Source organism: Etheostoma spectabile, chromosome 2, assembly GCF_008692095.1.
Source record: "Etheostoma spectabile isolate EspeVRDwgs_2016 chromosome 2, UIUC_Espe_1.0, whole genome shotgun sequence".
In the NCBI taxonomy this organism is placed as follows: domain Eukaryota; kingdom Metazoa; phylum Chordata; class Actinopteri; order Perciformes; family Percidae; genus Etheostoma; species Etheostoma spectabile.
Genome location: NC_045734.1, coordinates 18,388,588 through 18,407,899, shown reverse-complemented (window position 1 = coordinate 18,407,899; position 19,312 = coordinate 18,388,588). Strand labels below are relative to the sequence as shown.

At 40.3% G+C, this 19,312-nt stretch overlaps 1 protein-coding gene and 1 long non-coding RNA gene across 2 annotated transcripts in view; one reads left to right on the top strand and one right to left on the bottom strand.

Moving 5' to 3' along the window:
* The window catches only part of pkn1a (protein kinase N1a), a 48,498-nt gene that overhangs the window by 9,797 nt on the left and 19,389 nt on the right, over window positions 1–19,312 (bottom strand). The window contains 7 exon segments of the mRNA XM_032541799.1: window positions 178–372; window positions 1,316–1,529; window positions 2,282–2,427; window positions 6,572–6,692; window positions 7,165–7,313; window positions 7,786–7,891; window positions 8,921–9,115. Coding sequence (XP_032397690.1) covers window positions 178–372; window positions 1,316–1,529; window positions 2,282–2,427; window positions 6,572–6,692; window positions 7,165–7,313; window positions 7,786–7,891; window positions 8,921–9,115 — 1,126 coding nt within the window.
* On the top strand, window positions 3,450–19,145 carry LOC116705617 (uncharacterized). Its single transcript, XR_004335978.1, has 3 exons — window positions 3,450–3,461; window positions 8,849–8,856; window positions 18,827–19,145. It is a non-coding gene; the product is annotated as an uncharacterized LOC116705617 (long non-coding RNA).

Sequence of the window (19,312 nt, the reverse complement as noted above, 5' to 3'; positions counted from 1 at the left end):
TGACAGTACGTGTTACACTATTTGTGATGAAAAATATCCCAAATTAAAAGAGTGTGGACCATTTGAACAACATTATATATTCGGGAGTATTTATTAGCATGGAATGTTCTTAGAAGATTAAACCAAACACGACACACACAGACACACGCAAACAAACAGACACAAACACACACTTACAGGAGAGCTCGTCTGACTTGCTGGGTGTCTTCCCGCTGACTGAGCCGCTCCTTCCGTAGAGTCCCTTGCTGCCTCTCATGAAGGACCTGGTGTCTCCAGGGCTGTAGCAGGGCAACATGACAGCTGTCCCTTTATTGCGACCTGGGACCACCTCCAACAACCCCCCACAGCCCAGTACCTGCACCTGTAAGGTACCTGAAGACAGAGAGGAGGTCCCATAAACAAATCTTTGTAAATTCAAGACTAATCTCCGTGAACACAAACATAGATGTGCAGATTTACAAAGATCAGGTGCACCTGGAAAAGCCTAACACCTTCCTCCTACAAATAGCCATCATTGGTTGGACATAAACAGAAATTTGAATTACCGGCCTAAAAGTCACTGAACAGCCATAACAAACCCATCACACATTATATACACATTATATTCTTACTCTATATATATTTTATGGCCATCAATTGAGTTATGTTCACTCACGCTAGAATAAATATGTCTTTAAATTTCCTTATTTGTATGTCCTCTTTTTGCCACATGAATGTATTTTCCTCTGTTAAGGCAGTTAAATGTCTGATGCACAATAACTCTTCTTCTAATGTTCAGATTTGTGTATGAAAAGATTAAAAATAATCTGTGCTTACTACTGCAGTGTTTTGTCACTGAAATTTACTTAATAGTGTTGTCAATAACAAATGCATGTCTTTGGAACAAAAGATTGTCGGATTGTTTGCAAAATCACAGTGTAAACAAACTTGGATATTATATTAAAAACAGAATTTAAACACAGCAAGACATGATTATGAAACCAAAAAAAAGTTACCAATTTATTGGTCAATAGTCTCCGCAAATATTGAAATGGTGTTTTTATTTAAAATAGCAGGAGAGAAAACCTCATCTTACCTCAATACAATGGCACCACAAAGACACAAACTAAGGTCCTCAATGACACTTCTTTGTAGTTTGCACAGTGGCAGCGTGTTAAATGTTAACACCAATGTCTTTTACCGTAGGCTCTTATGCTCATCTAAACCATGGAATAAAGTGCTTTACATGTTGTCATAAATAAGCATTTGTTGGTGTGTGTATCAATGCTGACTCCTCGTGGTGTGAGCTTGCTTGACTTTGTTTTGCATTACGTACCAGTGAGAGGAGAGGGCTTGCTGAGGGTGCTGTACTGGTTGTGGTGATAGGGGGCGCCATGGCGAGAGCTGAAGACAGGGGAGGAGGCCAGAACTAGCTCCTCTTTGATGATACTGGCCTTGGGATGGTCCTCAGGCAGCTCTGCCAGACGCTGGTCCAGAGAGTACCTCAGCAGGTCCAACCGCTGAGAAGCTTCGCTCAGACGAGACTGCGCCTACAGAGCATCAACACAGAGCAGCTATAATACACATTTACATGCACTGGGTGACATTAAGTAAACTATTGCCTCTCTATACAATTGCTTGGCCCACATAATCCATCCCTCCTAACATATTTAAGTGACATTTTATACATATTATACTTTTTATAATAACAAAATATGAGTATTGTTGTAACAATGTCCAGTAAAGAGGCTCTATACCACAATATACTGCATAAAACTACACTACTACTTTGATATTTGCTTTTCAGCCTTTGCTGTGTGTGGTTAAGGGGGTTCAAAAAACCTTTGAACAACAAATACGATGAACAACATTTACGATGTATGGTTATTTGGAGTTGTTAGGCCAAATACAATTTTGCAGCAGCTGTTGTGTAGATGTTGCAAATGTTATTTTGAAAAGAGATCGCACAGTAATTGAAGCTGCTCTGTGAAATATCTGACTTGAGAGGAAATTAGTTTATGGTGCAACATCGCCTTTGGTATCTTCTGCCTATTGTTGGACCCATAAAGAGAAAGCTTTTCACATTCAGACACCTTATAATGCGATGATAATGTAAAAAATGGTTGAACATAAAAGTACAATGGTACAGGGTGGAGAAAAGAACAGAACACAGGAGTTAAAATGGGTTTGTCTAGAGGTAGAGCTAGAAAGAAATAAATTCTTCCACAGCTTTGCATTAACAAATGTGTGTTTGAGGAAGGGTTTGTGGTTGCAGGATGTGTGCGTGTCTGTCCAATCCTACTTCAGACAAGGCTTTCTTGTCCTGGACCTTGTTGGCCCCCAGGAGCTTGAGCACATTTTTGGCCCCCTCAGCAACAGCATGCTCCACCCTGTAGTGATGCCTCAGCTCTTCAATACGCAGCTCCATCCCACAGAGGTCCTGGTTACCTGCAATGTTAAGACGGACAAATCACATAACTGTGCATCAGAGTAGAGGCTTTTACGCAATGCAACTGAGGCTGTTATATCATAGCAACTTTCATTCAGTTATACTCTATAGTTCGATCTTGGCAGGTGCACGTTAAGACTTCAGACTTTGTTTTGGCAGTGGCGTGATCTACGGAACTCCCCTGGGCATACTGAGTTAGGTTAATGCCTTAATGCATGTCATGCATTACACAAGAGTCAGACAAAGAAAACATTAGCAGCGCCCAAAGGGAGGTGAGCAGCCCCTGAGTGCTCCCCAGTAAACAACATTAACTTTAGTTCCAACCTCTGTTTCCAAATAGCTTTCTCATTCCCACTTTTCAAAGCCAACAAAACCCCTCATGTCCATTTTTTCTTTAATATTTTTGTGAGATTTGATGTCGAGATTTAAATGAAATCATATTGCCATTAAGTAACGAGTTTGTTAAGTCATAGAGAATAAAAACAAATGAGTGATATCTCACATATTAAAATACGATTTCATATAATTTTAAGGTAATAACAGCTTGTTGTCCGGTATGAAATATAATTTTTATATTCCCTGTTGTTGCCACGGGTCACATCTACCCCTAATTAGATAGATGTTTTGAATGGGAAATATTTGATACAATAATAATAATAATAATAATTTAACTGCCACTTTTCTGATCATGATGTGACAAAGACCTACTTACATGCTTTAGGAGGAGACATTTGATATGAAAGGCCAGTGCAAAATTTATATCAATTCCTTCTAACACTTTCATATTTCCAGTCACTCTCCACTGTAGACTAACAGCCACCTCAGAATGCAACCAACACCACTGATAAAGCACTGACAATTGGTCAGCTAGATCAAAGCAAAAATGGGGTGCAATGCTATCAGTCAAAAGGAAAAAACATACTCAAGCTCCCTCACTCAGAAAAACAGACATGTGGTCAGCCTCAGAGTAACACCTGGGAAGCTTTGTTACAGCCGAGTGGTTAGCTTAATGGCACAGTAGCAGCCTCTCACAGTGGGCAACAAACACAATGGAGCACACAGATATGGGGAGAGGAGGCATGAGATAAGGAAAAGGACAATAGGATAAATAGTATTAAAAAAAGGACCAGGTTAGTAAAGAGGAAGGACAAAAGAACACAGAGGAGTGATTCAAAAATGATTTTTATGACTTATGAGTTGTTCAAGCACTGCACGAGACAGGAGGAGAAAGAAAGGAAAAGGGGGAGGTAGGGTGGAGATGGATGTGGATGCTTTTATCTCCTAATAAGGTGTTCTGCCTGGAGCCCAGACCCTGCTAGATGACCCCTTTACCGGGTGTGGTGCCTGGAGACTGTCTGTCTGTGTACATTATACACACAACCTGTGGGGTGTGTGTGTGTGTGTGGGGGGGGGGGTAAAGAAAGAGAGAAAGAGAGAGAAAGAGAGAGAGAGGAGAGGAGAGAGAGGAGAGAGAGGGGGGGGGGGGGGGGAGCAGATACAGAGTCCAGAGACTACAGTGTGTTAATAATTATATTACAGGCAATAAAAACAAAATACCTACAGTTAAAGTGTAGAAAGACATACACTTTATATACACAGTATAATCAGTATTTGTACATAATAGAAGTTAAGGTTTTGAGGAACTAAACTTTATTAAACCCTATCTCCACAAATTTAGCATTGCACTGCTTAAAATACTGTCAGACTATCATCATGAATCAAAAACGATGAAGCAGAACCAGAGATAGTCTTTTTTATTCCACGCATTCTTCTTTCTCCTGGCACCTACATTACCCACGTGATGCTATTAGCGGCTAATGCCGGTAGCCTAAAGCAGAGATGAGGAGCAGCTACAGAGGTCTGGTAGGCTTACTTTTTTTTTTTTAACTCCATACCCGCAAATCCTTTTCTTTTTCAAATATGTAGTTTTTAGCCCCAACCGACGCTCACTCAAAGCAGTTTATTAGATTCACATGACTCCCTTTGGAGGCTTTAGAGAACTTTTATTCACATTTGCATTATTACGCCGCATAAGCTCTAAACAAACTTTGATGTGTAAAATTAGTGGAGTTCCCCTTTGCGTACAAAGTCATAGTTGCCTAGTCTGGTCATTAACATCTATAATAATATTTTTATTGTGTGAAGGGACCTTCAATTCATTTAAACCCAATAGGTTTTCCACATAGATGACACAGAGGGATACAGTATGGCCCTTAAATAATCCTTCCAAATGGCCATCATCTTCTTTGCTTTAAAAGCCCACTTCCCAAAATAGCCACAAACTGACGGAGTCTGACAGAAACCAATATATAACCAAAGGGAACACACCATCCTTAAAATGTGTATTTTACGTCTACCACCTTTCATTGCTCTCTCCCATCTTCCGCTTGTGACCGTGATCAATTGGTCCATTTCCCAAACAAAGGGGCCTTAATGGTACTCACTGCCATACAGAAACTCATTCACCTGCCCTGAATGACGTAGATCACTCTGCCACAAGATAATAATAATAATGTGAGTGAGTGTGTGTCAGAAAGAAGAGAAAGTATGGGAGATCACATTTGTTTGTTGGATTGCACGTTTAAGTACACAACCCTACTTCTGCACATTTAACACAAGCAATCATCTGCTCAGACAATGTTTGTGCTCGGTCTCTACACAGAGCAACAAATTACTGTACTGTATTTATAAAGGCGCTTTTCTGTTTATCGGTGTTTTAAGCACCCAACGTCTCCTTCCAGTCAGCGCTGGCTAGAAATGGTGATAGGTGTAAACCAAGCCCTGGGTATCCTGCTCTGCCTTTGAGAAAATGAAAGCTCAGATGGACCGATCTGGAATCTTGCTCTTTATGAGGTCATAAGGGGCAAGGTTACCTCTCCTTTCTCTGCTTTGCTCACCGAGAGAATTGGCCCACCCATGAGAGAAATGGCTTTCAAAAGTGCAAAGTTGCAGTTGGTCAAGGCCACACCCCCAGCCTCCACCTTGCCCATATCAGGGAGGAAGGCTCACTGAGAGGATGCCTCTTTTTTGCAGGAATGCCCTGATCACATTCCCACAGTTACACTTTAATACCTGGTAGCTGCCCAGTACAACCACAGTCTGATCTGCTGGCCACTGAGCAGCTCCATTGGAGTGGTTGGAGGTTAAGCCCTTACTCAAGGGTGGCTCAATTCCGTGGTGATGAGGGACAAGCACCACTCTTCACCTAGATTTCATCCTGTCGGCAAGGGTTGATTGAACCGATGACCTACCGGTCACAAGCTCTATTCTCTAACCTTTAGTTCACCGCTGCCCCGCTACTCAAAGTGCTTTTACACAGTAGGCACCATTCACACATATTCATACACTGGTGGCCGAGGCTGCCATATAAGGTGTCACCTGCTCATCAGATAAACATTCAAATCCAATGTTGCAAGATACTTCACCTACTGCAGGGCCTGGGATCGAACCCCCAACCTTCCGATTGGTAGGCTCTACTACCTGAGCCACAGCCGTCCTGACTAAGCGAGCATTTGTGTGTGAAAGAGACTTTTTATCTACCGGTCCTTTTGTTTGAGGGTTGGATTTTTTTTTGGGTTTGGTGCATCTGTGTGTGAATTTGATTGATCGTGGTAATGAGCCAGGTGGGCCATTTCACAGGCTTCGTATCACACGCTCACACTATTTGCCCATCCCACACACACACTTGCACAACACAGTCCACTGTGTTTCAATCCTTACTATCCTCTTCATCTTCTTCCTTATAATACTAAAGCAAAGTGAAAACACTGAGCCAGCTCTCTATTGATCTGTTTATGCTAATGTGTCTGCTGTGTGGAACTGCTGCTCAGGACACAGTGTCTGACATGCATGCAGAGAAAATTAAAGCATAAAGATAAAGAGATAAAAAGCATCCTGTCATTGCCAGCTGACCATTGTCATAAACCAGAGAGTTATACTTGAGAGCACAACACAAAGCAATCATAGACAGCATCTGAAATGAACAGTTAAGCTCATTTAAATCTCCAAGCCAAGGTGACTAACTCTTATTGATTTATTGGAACTTGAAGGGTGCCAAAAGTGTGTTTTGCATTACTAGTACTGAATTTTTAACTATGTCAACAATAATTTGTGCACAGTAATTAACCAGCCAATCAAACTTACCCTGTGTGTCATCATTGTGCTCCGTAGCCTGCACAGCCTTGCGGATTTGCATGCGGATGATGTCAATTTTGGTCTTACTGTCCTGCTGCATCTGCTGGGCTGTCTGAAGCATCTTCTTGTCCTGATTGGAGCAGAGTCACATGACAGGGAGCAGGAAGGTAAATAGTATACTAGAAACCTTTGAGCAATAGTGAAGAATCCTTAATCTCTTTTTCCTTTCTGTTGACTGAATGATGCTGTTGATGCGTTAGATTTGTATCTTAAAAGTAGTTAAACAGAAAGGGAAGTGCAGGTTTCACACACACACACACACACACACACACACACACACACACACACACACACACACACACACACACACACACACACACACACACACACACACACACACACACACACACACACACACACACCAGTTGGAGGAAAGGTATAATGTGTACTATACCCTACAACATGCTCATTATATAAATGTGTCTGTATGAATACACTTCTGCACCCTTGCGTGTTTTATCTGCTGTGTGTACATTGTTCTGTTGAGCTGTGTTAAGATGTGTGAATGTGTAGTATTGGATTAAGCCAATGTAAGCCTGTACCTTGGTGGATCCATTAGCGTAGATAGGGATCATGTTTTCAACTCCCTGTTTGACTTTAAGCTCGATGTTGAGCTGTCTCTCCAGGGCAGCAATGCGATCCTTGTGGGCTGACGTACGACTCTCAGTCCCAGGAGACTGAGGACACTCATCTGGGGAGAGAAGGAAAAGGTTGGCAACGATATAAAAAGAAACAAGATGAGGGTTCACACGGTGCACTGTAAAGTCAAAATACTCTTGGGGGAATTTCATGTAATGTCAAATAACATGTCTCTTGACTTTTGGATTAGTCTTGTTGCCATGGACACACATGAATCTGACTGGTGCGCTTGGGTAGCTCAGTTGGTAGAGTGCCAGCCTATGTATAGAGGTTTACTCCTTGACGCAGCGGCCGCGGGTTTGACTCCGACCAGCGGCCCTTTGCTGCATGTCGTTCTCGCTCCCCTTTCATGCCCTGTCGAAATAGAAGACCTAAAATGCCCAAAAAATAAACTAAAAATAATGATAAAATAAATAAATAAATAAAGCAGTCCTGCTCAATAATCTGAAACTGCTTTGGTTAAAGAAGTCCCAATATGAGCAGGTTTATTTGACAATAGGGATGTCAGTTTTTCACATACATACCTTTATTCTCATCTCCTCCCTTCACCACAATGTGAGCATCCAGTTGTTGCAGCTGAGCATGTAGATTGTCCAGCTTGCGGTTAGAAGAACGCAACTGGCTGTCCACCTATAGGCATGAGCGAATACAGCAGAACATTATTTCTGGTTATGAAACTTTGGACAATGGACATAAGACATCAGCAATACGTGCAAGAATATGAAAGGCTAGAAAGCAGACTTTCGATTTTGAACAAGTTCTACAAGACATTGTCCTTTAATATTGTACATTATATACCAATAAATCTACTTAATTATTAAGGTGTTGCCATAATGTTTCCTATTTTGATGTTGACTTTTTGTCTTAATCGTGTTCAATGCACTTGATGCAGACATAATGCCTTAAGCAGGCAATATATACCTGTCAAACTAAATGAAACCAATTGAATCCTTGTAATCTGTTGATAAGTGACGGAAACTATTTGCTTAAAGGTGTTCGCTTTTTATTTTTAAAATATATTATTTGTGAGCAATGCATTTAACTCTCCAACTGCTCGCTCACTTCTAGCAACAGACAGAGATGGTGCAGCTGTACTGGGCAGGCCCGGGAAGTAAATGTTTGAGTCTGTGTGGCATTCCTGCTCTGCGTTACAATGTGAAAATATGTGCTCCGTGAGTTTACTACTGTGTGAATAAAGATCATAACATGGGTCACATGAGGCTTTAAAAAAAGTGCCAGATCCTTCAGAGGGTCTTAGCTTTCTGAAAAGATAAACAGGACAACAACCTAACATACTAGCTACCCAATTCCTGTAAACTGATTAACCAGCCACTGTTAACGACTTCCCAACTTAAAAATCAGAGCGCTTTCGGGACCATATCTTTTAATTCCTGCCTTCCTACTGATGTTGTGTCAATCAAAGATGCGTTCTCATATTAAGTATCCTTGTAAAGTGTCCTTTTGGCAAATCCTTGACTTTCTCTTTGTTCTGTCAGATCATTCATTATCAGTTTGGAACCTGTTTAAAGGCTCTTATCTACAAAAAATAAGACATTTGACTGGTATGACAAGAAAAAAAAGAAGAAGCTGGAAAGGTTTGGACTCCTACAGGTCCTGGTGGGTAAAGGCTTTGAGAGGATCTGAAGACAACTGGCTAACCTGCTGTGCGTTCCTCTTGTCTGTTGTTGCCCTCCGTAAGTTTTCAGCTCCCTCCTTGATTTTCAGCTCCTTACGAATCTCTCTACGGATCCTTTCGCGCTGCTCGTCTAGAAGCTGCTGCACACTGGAATCGGAGAAATCCGAATTCTGGTCCAGGCCGAGCTGCTCCAGAACAGACAGTCCATCTGGGTCACTCTGGACGGGTGAATGGAGAAAGAAGGGAAAAGGGTATAAAAATAAAATAAACAAAAATTAAAATATTTGTTATGACAATACAATGCTTAATTTACAACATAGTCAGCCTTGTAAGAGGTGTTAAGAGTGAAGTAGACAGAAGAGGAAGAGATGGTCAGCAAGATAAGGCAGTAATGGGAGGAAAGAGATAGCGAAGGAGAGATGATAGTGATGGCGGGGGCACGGAAAAAGGGCAAAGTTGGGGAAAATGAAAATGCTAGAAAAGCAAGCAGGAGGAGCAGTGAGGAATGTCAAATCTTGGTCAGCGAATGCTTACAATATTTCAAAACAAATCTCCAATGTCCAACCTGCTTACGAGAAAAGCTTTAGAGTCACTAAGTTCAGGAGTCATTAGAAACGCCATTTTCAAGATAGTCTGCCTGCCAAATGGGCTAAAACTCAAGACTAAACAAACATCAAAGTGAATTACAAATCTGTCCCATGACCAGTCCATTGTCCTCTTTCAGCCTTTCCTCATGAAGCAGTCTATCTCTACTGGCTGAGAAATGCCGTGAACATCTCAATTTAAATGACAATTTAAAATTGTGACAACACAATTTAGGACTCAGTAGACAATTAGTCCCCACAAGTTTCTACTCACTTCCTTTGTCTTTTTAAACATTCCTATCATTTCTAGCAGAGATCTGGAGACTCAACAAACCAGACACACAATCAGGAACTCAGCAGAGTGTTAATCACTAGAAATCACTGCCACTCACCCACTATTACAGGAACACACAAATCAAACAAACAAGCCAACAACACTTCACCTCCGAGCTGTCCTCATCCTCCTCGTCACCATGCCAACACATAGTTCACTCAGATACGATAAAAGCCCAAAAATACAGGGGAACATAAATCTTTGGTACGCTCCTAAACTTGGCCAACCAGCTAATGCCACAAAGAGAGCAAAATGGGTTAAGGGGAGGATTATGATAAAAAGAGATAGAGAGGGAGAGTTAAGTGAGGGAGGAGGGGGAACGCCTCCAAAAGAGGATATCCGTCCCAACACCAAGCTGCTCAGGCCTTTCCTGTTTCCTCTGAGATTTTGCTGCTGTCAGTGGAGAGTGAGGCACAGAGAAGAAGGACAGATATTCTATACATCAAGGACACATTCTCACTCTCAAAGTTTTGTAAATTATTCCTGGTTCAGTGGCAGAAGGCTTGAACAATGTCAAGTCGCAGTCTCAGATGCTTATGTTCACCGATAAATCAGATCTGGCTTACAGTGAATTTGTGACAGTTTGTTTTTTGCTCTCACTTGGGTCGGTGATACGATCTTGAGAGAGGAAACAAGGGAAGGATGCGTTTTCTAAGTATTGGATCAAAGCCAAACAGTAAAATTTGGACGCATTTCTGCTGCTTGCTTGATTTCTAGTTTCCCATCTACAAACCCCAGTGGTGACTGTCCTTCCCCTATAGAAAGACAAGACTTACAGTCACAGCCTTATCTGAAAACAGTGGTGGGTAAAGTTAGCGCACTAAAGCTATCCTCCAACATCATCCTTTTGGAAAATGAGCATACAGTTTAGTAGCGAGTAAGAAAGCTATCACCAGACATTGGTGCAAGGAAATACCACAATTATCTGTGGCTAAATACCGTTGATGAGATATATGTAATGGAGAAACTGACACATAAAATGAGACTTTTGGAAGCATAATTTGAAAGTAAATAGGAAACAAAATGGAATTTTACAAGACTCAAAATGAAGACATTGGACTGGAACAATAACTGATGGATAACTACAACTTCAGGCTGTAAGTTTAAGAAGGTACTTCCCAGGCAGTTTCTCTTTTTTCATTTTTACTTGTTTTTCTCTTCTTTCTCTTGCCAACTTCTATTTGTAGACGTGGTATAAAGTTTTACAACTGGCATGTTACTGTGAAGAAACTGTCAATAAAAATCTAAATGAAGAGAAAAAAGAAATGATTTTACAGGTTTATTTTATGTCACACTGTGCCATATATGGTCCGTAATCTGTGTTTTTCAGGTCAGATTATGGAATGAGTGCCTGGTGATTTGTTACAATATATATCAATAGAAAACAAAGTATGAGACAAAACATACATACAAATAAAATACAGTTAATCCTAAACATGTGCAACTGGTTTTTAAAATGTCTATGTTGCTGGAATAGCTTTTTTCTTATTTTTATTCTTTAAAAAAAAGAAAAACTTTATTCCAAATTGGCTCTTACAGCAGTTACAACCTTACATTGGCCAGTATATTATGCCCCATTTTATGAAGTATTATGATTGCTGTTACGACCCATATCTACAAATCAAAGAGCCACGCGGGGCTGGATTCGACTCCAACCCAACCTGTGGCCCTTTGCTGCATGTCATTACCCATCTCTCTCCTTTCACTTCTTCAGCTGTCCTATCAAAATAAAGGCTGAAAAAATGCCCCCCAAAAAAATAATCTTTCAAAAATTAACACTGTCAGACTTTTGACACAAGCAATCTATTGGCTGTCAGTAGACACAACTATGGGATATCATATGATTTTTGATCTACTGCTAAATTAAAAGATTCAAATTGTTGATATACTCTTAAGGATGCCAACAAATTTGTCAAATAACTAATAAAAAAAGGATGCACTCCCCTAAAGTCAACACTTTGACATGAAACAATAAATCTTCTCCACACACAACACCTCCCTGTGCAAAGTGTCTAAACATTCCACTGTAAGCAACACTGATGAAATGGTTGTTTGCCATTACAGCATTGGTCACAAATGGACTAACTGCTGTTGCTTAAAGGAGGTCAGACTGTTTTCAGTGTAACTGTGGATTGTTGTGTTGCTGCTGGGCTACAGACAGTGCAAGGTGAGGGTGTGTCAGATGGTGAACTACTTGTGAAACTAAACTGGGAAAATGTTATTGGAGTTCTTCTTATGCAGAATTATGCAAAGTAACTCTTCACAAAGTAAGGATTAGATTTAGTATGACTTATTATAGGTTAAGTATTTAATATTCTTATGACTTGTTCAGTGTTGACAGATTGGGTTGTTTTCAGCACAACTGGGCTACTTATTTTGGATGGCTTATGATAATTTGGGCTACTTTTTAGCCATGTTAAAATTAAACTAAATTTAAATTGGTCTAATAATTTGGTTTATGACAAATTACTTACAAAACTAATGATGACATTCCCACCAGCCTTAGCAGTACTTTGTGTATAGTACTAATTAGTACATGTCAGCTTGCTAACACAATTACCTAACATGCTTACAAGTATATTATTTCATATAAAAGTATACAAGTATATTGGACGAACAACAAAACCTACTCAAATATTTCATTATGGACAACTTCAGTTTGAGGCTCTGATTGTACTATTTGGCATTGATGCTAGTGTTCTTTTTGGAACAGGAGTAACTTGAATGCACTCTTATGACATCTACATAAAAAAAAGTAACCTCCATTTTAAGATACTTCATACTTTACAGCCAATTGCCTAGTCCCAGTCACCCTTCAGGATGTGTCATTTGTTGGTGAGTCTGACGGCAACATGTCTCCTGTCACTTCCAACACAACTTGTGACAAAGACGTGTTAACGGCAGCAGTTGTTAACCGGATATGTTCTGGCAAATGTTACTGCATGTAGCATAGGAAAGCAACACCAGATGAGTCGTCACAAACCTGTCCCACAAGGACATAAGTCTCTTTAAAGGCCCGGACGGTCCAAGAAGACTGTTCTGACCCGTCTGGCTGGTGTGTCAGGACCTTTAGACTGACTCCACTATAACGAACTGAGCCTAGCAGTTAAAGAGAGGACAGCTGATACAATCAGAACACAAAATTTTATCTTTCAGCTTTTGACCCGGTGGAACACTACAAAGATGGCAACAGCTAACGGGCATCATGAATGACTCATCCAATGCAGCTTGTTAGTAAACTTGCCTAGGGAGGAACATTCAGCAGCACTGTTAAGGGAATTAATGACTAATTCAGTAGATTACAGCACCAAGCGAGGCTAGCTCAATCAGACTGTGTGAGCAGCGTAGAGGAGGCTTGGGCTGGATGGAGAGGGACAAGACAGAGCATGGGTAAAGTGTGTGTGTGTGTGTGTTTGAGAGAGAGAGAGAGAGAGAGAGAGAGAGAGAGAGAGAGAGAATATTAGCATGTCCTCCGCTGTGAGGACAATGCCTGGAGTTTTCCTACTGAGTGATAACGACCACTCAGTACAGGAATAGTACCACACAGAGGTCATGGAAAGGCGTGGTCATGCAAGCGTACATGACATGGACAAAAAATAGGAGGACAGACATTCACTTTTAATGAATGCACACACTGACACATACAAAAACATGAGGACATGTCTCTTGGGGAGTGAGGCCACAGAGCTCACTACGTTTCTGACAGAAGCCTGTGTTGTTATAAAGGGTGTGATCTGTGTTCTCTTACGGCTCCAGTACACTCCCTCCAAAATTGCTGTTAAATATGAAACTAGGTGAAAATGCCATTATAACTGCGATTGGACCCTTGTTCTACCATGAGAGAAGGGAGGACGAACAAGCTCTGGCTGTGCTCAAAGTCACGCATAACAATAGAGAGGAAGAAGAAAGAAAAGCTTTTTTACAGCAACAAATCATGACGATGAGACGGTATTGGTCATTTCCTCTCTATACTCAACAAGGAGACAGGATTCATAGTATAGGGGTTAATCACAAGTTTTATCACAATGCCATATTATATTGATTCTGTGGACAACAATATAATATTTGCTGATATCAAAAACATCTGACACAATACAATTTTGATCTGCTATCAATATGAGACGTTATCATATGCCCATTTATTTTATAAGTTACGTACATATCAACTCACAAAAAGCAACTAAAATGTGATTTGACAATGTTATTACTGAACTCTTCAAAAGATTTCCATGTAAAAGTAACTATATTTATTAAAATCTCTCAATGAGAATAAAAAAAACAATTAAGAACTCTACTGATTCAGCATTGCACTTGTATAACATTGTCAGACTCACAAATCAAAATCAGTTCATCGGTACCTGGATGAACCCAAAAAACGCTCAAAGAGTTCAGTGTGGAACAACCCTACTCGCACTGAACGGGTGCCATCTTGACTACAAAGTGGAAGGTAGCCCTTGCCCGGCCACTGATTGGATGAATGTGTCAAGTGGGTCTGGCTGCTCGAGAATTTCTTTACGACTCCCATGGCGGCTATGGGAATACGATCTTATATTTTACAAAAATAGTTCATCATACAGTTGCTGAATCCGTCTTCATTTTAGATCGACAAAGATCAGTTTAAAAGGTTTTGGTCCGATTTTGAGAGGTGGCGAGCCAAGCCTCCCGCTCCTCATTTGCATACAGGAAAGCGGGCTGGAAAATCATGTTCACACGTGTTGCGTTCGTCACGTTCATCCCTCTCGTCTTGTTGTACTATCCATGACCTGTATGAAGACTTTGGTATGTAAAATCTGTGGAGTTCCCATTTAACTACAACCTATCATTAAGACATGCAAGTCAGAAACATATGACACAGTATATGGTGTGAAAAGTTGTTTTACTTGTCCGGCTGAACAAATTTCCAATTCAGAAACAAAGCAAGGGCTTGCAGAGGTGGATGTAAACAGGGGTACCTTTAATCAGCTAACTGTTTCAGCTCCACACAATACACGTTACCAGCGTTTGACCTTTAACCCTTTTGTTCTTTCTAAATCAACCTCCAGCCTTCTCTCCTCTGCATCTGCCCTCTCGATTTCCTTCCACAATAACCACCAACTAAAAAACTGAAATACATGCAAAACAAGTGGTCTGCAAAAGGGTTTCTCTAATGGATTTACAGTTACTTGCTCATTACTTCCTGTGGATGTCTTTTGTATGAGCCACTTTTAATTCTGCTAAAAAAGACAAACATCCAGGGAAATACAATTTCCTTTTTGTGTCAAACTGACTGACAGCATGACAGCAGAGAGGCATAGAGAGGAATAGAGTTAACGAGGAGGAAGAGGGATATAAAAAGCAAACCACACATTACAGTTTTCTTCAAAGAAAAGATTGATTTAACACAGCCTTTGATGTGAAAGATTGAAAATACACTGTTAAATTAAATTAACACAATATATTTGAGGATACAGTAGAAATCTAATGCCATCAGCGCAGTAATACTACTCGTTTACAAATGGACAATCGTCAACAACTGGACCATCTGCAACAGAGCATGGAAAAAAAACACACCGATAAGAGAAAAAGACAGTTTGTCCAGTCACGCTCATGATGCAAAAGACTGAGCGAGAAGGGGTTAGCCAAGTGTTGAAAGAGAGAAAAAGATAGACGAGACAAACAAAGAGAGAGCAGCATGGGGACAGGAAGAGAGGGAGGAGAGAGACAGATGCACTGCTGAGTGGGCCACAGAGTTGAAGCAGACAAAAAGCAGAGAGAAAGAAGAAATGGGGCAAAGAACAGCAACCGCACTGCAACTACAATGTGCCACAACCGTGCCAGTCAAAATAGCTCATGAATGACAAAGAATGTGGTCACTGGCTGAATTCTTTATATGTTTATAGCAATAAACAACATTTTTTAGTAGTTTTCCCATACAGCATATACTTACTACATACATGTTTTTCTATACTATACTTTTCACATAAGCACCAGAAACAAGAGGCTGATTGGAAATTCATGAGAATGCATGATAGAATAGCATATGGCATTAGGGCTGCAACTAATGATTTGACCCCAAACATTTCTCCTCTGCATCTTCCCTCTCTATTTCCTTCCACAATAACCACCAATTAAAAACTGAAATACATGCAAAACAAGTGGCACTTTTGGCCAAAACTTTCTAATTCAAGAATGTCCCTTGCATCTGTTACAGTAGTTGGATCTGTCATTTTTAGTAGCACAGTATTCATAAACTTGACTGAACCTGGCCGCTATTGCTTTCACCACCTATTGGCCACTTCACTTCTTGGATTCAGGTGAACTTGATGTGAGCCTGACAGCTTGGCAGGTGAGGAGGAAACCTTATTCTTTGAGCTGTATCCAACTCTTCAGTGACAGACAGGATAAAACACAATTGCCAAACTCATTCATCCTGCACAAAAATGGGGCTGAAGTGCAACACACATCTGCCATGTCCACTCTTGTTATTACATCATGTAGCACACACTGAAGGCACCATAGGGACAGAAGTAGTCAGGAGACAATAGTTGAAATAGTAGAAATTGCTGCTTTTCTGAGGTGTTGACTCTAGAGCTTAGACAATTCAAAATTTTGCTGAACAATTATTTGTCTCAGAAATTATTGCAATTAACAATATAATTGTCACTTTTTTTTAAATATTAAAGTTTCAATTAAATCCCAGGTTACATGTTTGGGCTATATCACTGTTATGTGGCCCAGATAATATAATAGCTCAAAAACACAGCCAGCTACATTTTTTCTAACTGCATCCCCCCTGTCATTTTTGTAGCTATGAACAAGTATAGGTTCCAGCAACTAAATTGAAGTAATAATAATAAAAAAATATAATCCGACCAATAATCATTCATATAATTACAATTTGGCATATCTAAACAAAATAAACAATTAAATCAATAATTATCATATGACTAATGACTAACATTTTTGCTAATGTAAGCAATTAATTGCGGTTAAACAAAGAAAACGCAATTATATAAATTGACATTTAGACAATTATGTAATAATTGTTACAGGCCTAGTTGACTCATGTAAGAGCTAGGACATCGGGCAGTGGTGTAAACCCATAACAAGGCGCATGAAGGTGCTGTGTTCATGTGCATCATTACCTCTGGCCTAAATGGAAAAATGGGGAGGCTTTATTTCAAAATCCCTTCCTTCAGCTCTTTCCCTCCCTCTCCTGACATGTGTTTTGAAATGCAAACCTTGGGAGGAGTACTCGATGCACACCTGGATTATTGCTCAACAACGCAACGCAATGCAACACAACACACAACACACAACACACACACACACAAGAAAATCCTCACAGAGTGTGCAGTTTCAGGTGCAAAAAGTTCCAGAAAAAAATATTTATCAGATTATTGACTGTATACCGCTATAACCTTATAATATTAGTGATCTTAGTTTAACAAACTCTCAGGCAAACTCCAGAAAATGTTGTACCATCTGCGCTCCCATAATCCTGACCCTCATCTGGCTCCAATCATTATCAAACTTTGTATTTCCATTGAAAACAATAAAATGTGCTGCACAAAGTTGTTGATTCTTCTTTAAGTCTGCACACTGAGCAGACATCATCAATGCAAACTAGAACAGCTTCAGGTAACTTCCCTACGGTACTGTGTATTTTCTGGATGGTTTCAAGGTAACGGTCGGTAGCTAACATTAGCAGATAAGCCCGTTGACAAGCAACTTTATTGTTCATATTTTGGCACAATGTTTCTGACCATAGTGGTCATAGTGACTGAAAGTGTGATGGGAGATGCTAAATAGAAACAAAATTCTAGAGGAAACACTGTACATGACAAACATCCTCACGTCTGTGCTGGGTGAAGTGGTCCTATGATATTCATAACCACAGAACCTCTCCTGGAAGAGAGACAGAGAGCGAGAGACAGAGAGAGAGAGAAAAAAGGAAGCAAAGGAAAGGAACAAACAGCTACTCTGCTGCAAACACACACACACACACACACACACACACACACACACACACACACACACACACACACACACACACACACACACACACACACACACACACACACACACACACAGGCATTAATCTTTGTCATCAGCAGGGGGAGGCCCCTTAGCTGTGCAGGCCATCTATCAATCACTGTGTATTCCAGACATGCTCAGTGAGCGGTCCCGACACCCATCAATCATTGTCCAATTGCTGCCCTGTTGAGTTGGTGAGGATCCCCTTACAGCTGTCAATCATCCTCCGGCTAGTACACAACATGCTTATAAAAAAAACAAAAACTGTTCTCATGAATGGAGAGAACACAGATGTAACCTTTTTCCATAATAGTTTGAAATGAATCCAGGTTGGAATGTAAACACACACTTCAAGTAAAAATATTTGGCTTTACGACATGGCTACATTTTTATAAGGGATCTATTTATAAGGGAAGATAAAGTAAGCATGCAGTTTCTCAGAAACTCCCTGTTTCTCATAACACTGGTTCTTATCCTACACCTTTATGAGCCGATGAACACCAAAAGAGCATAAAGAAAATAAAAAATAGCTCTAGTTGCAGTCAAACAATGATATTTTGTTAGAAAAAGGAAGCAGGTTTAGTCTTTTTGATCATGATACTGTGGCTGTTGGTGAAAATGGTATATCTTGTATGTTGTTTAAACAGGGAAAGGAGCATGATGAAAGGCTGAAGACATACACATCTGCAATATGTTATATGAACTATTAAAGGTGCTGCAAACCTACAGTCTTGAGGAGGTCTAATCTGCTTAAATAATTAAAATGACCTGTGTGGGTTTACCACAGGGTTTGCAGGGCCTTTGTCTAGAAGGTAAAAATTAAAGGCATGGACATCAAGTGAAAAGACATCATGCAACATCTATAAATTGCAGGAATATCTGTCTGGATTAGAAATGTGTGCCTCTTTTATTTATAAATAAATAAAAGAGGCACACATTGGCTTTTTCCATTCTTGCTCCTGGCCACTCTCATACCACAAAATGAGTGAACACAGTGCAGGACCATACACAGAGAGGGTCAAAGAAAGCAGGGGAGCTTTGGCAGCTAAAAAGTGACGTACACCTCAGACCCACAAAAATGTGCAAAGTACCACTACTTTGGACGGTCTTTGACACTGAATAAACAAACGGCAATTCCCGAATTTAAGGACGCTTCGGAATCCCACACATGCAAAGCACAACCAGCCATAGACAATAAGTGGCAGACAGAGCTTGAACTTTTTCCTGCTTCCAACGTTAGCTACATGGTTGCTGGATATACCAAACTTATTTTTCTTCACTTTTCAGGAGCACGGGCGGATAGCTGATGAGGAACATTGCAACTGTTGTGTGGAATAAGTTGCTACGCTTTTCCAGGTCTATTTTTTCACTAAGAGGAAACTCAACAAAAAGCCATTTACAAACACTAAATATCAAACAAAAGCCAGACACTATATAGTCACTCCCACTCCCCCACACACACACACACACACACACACACA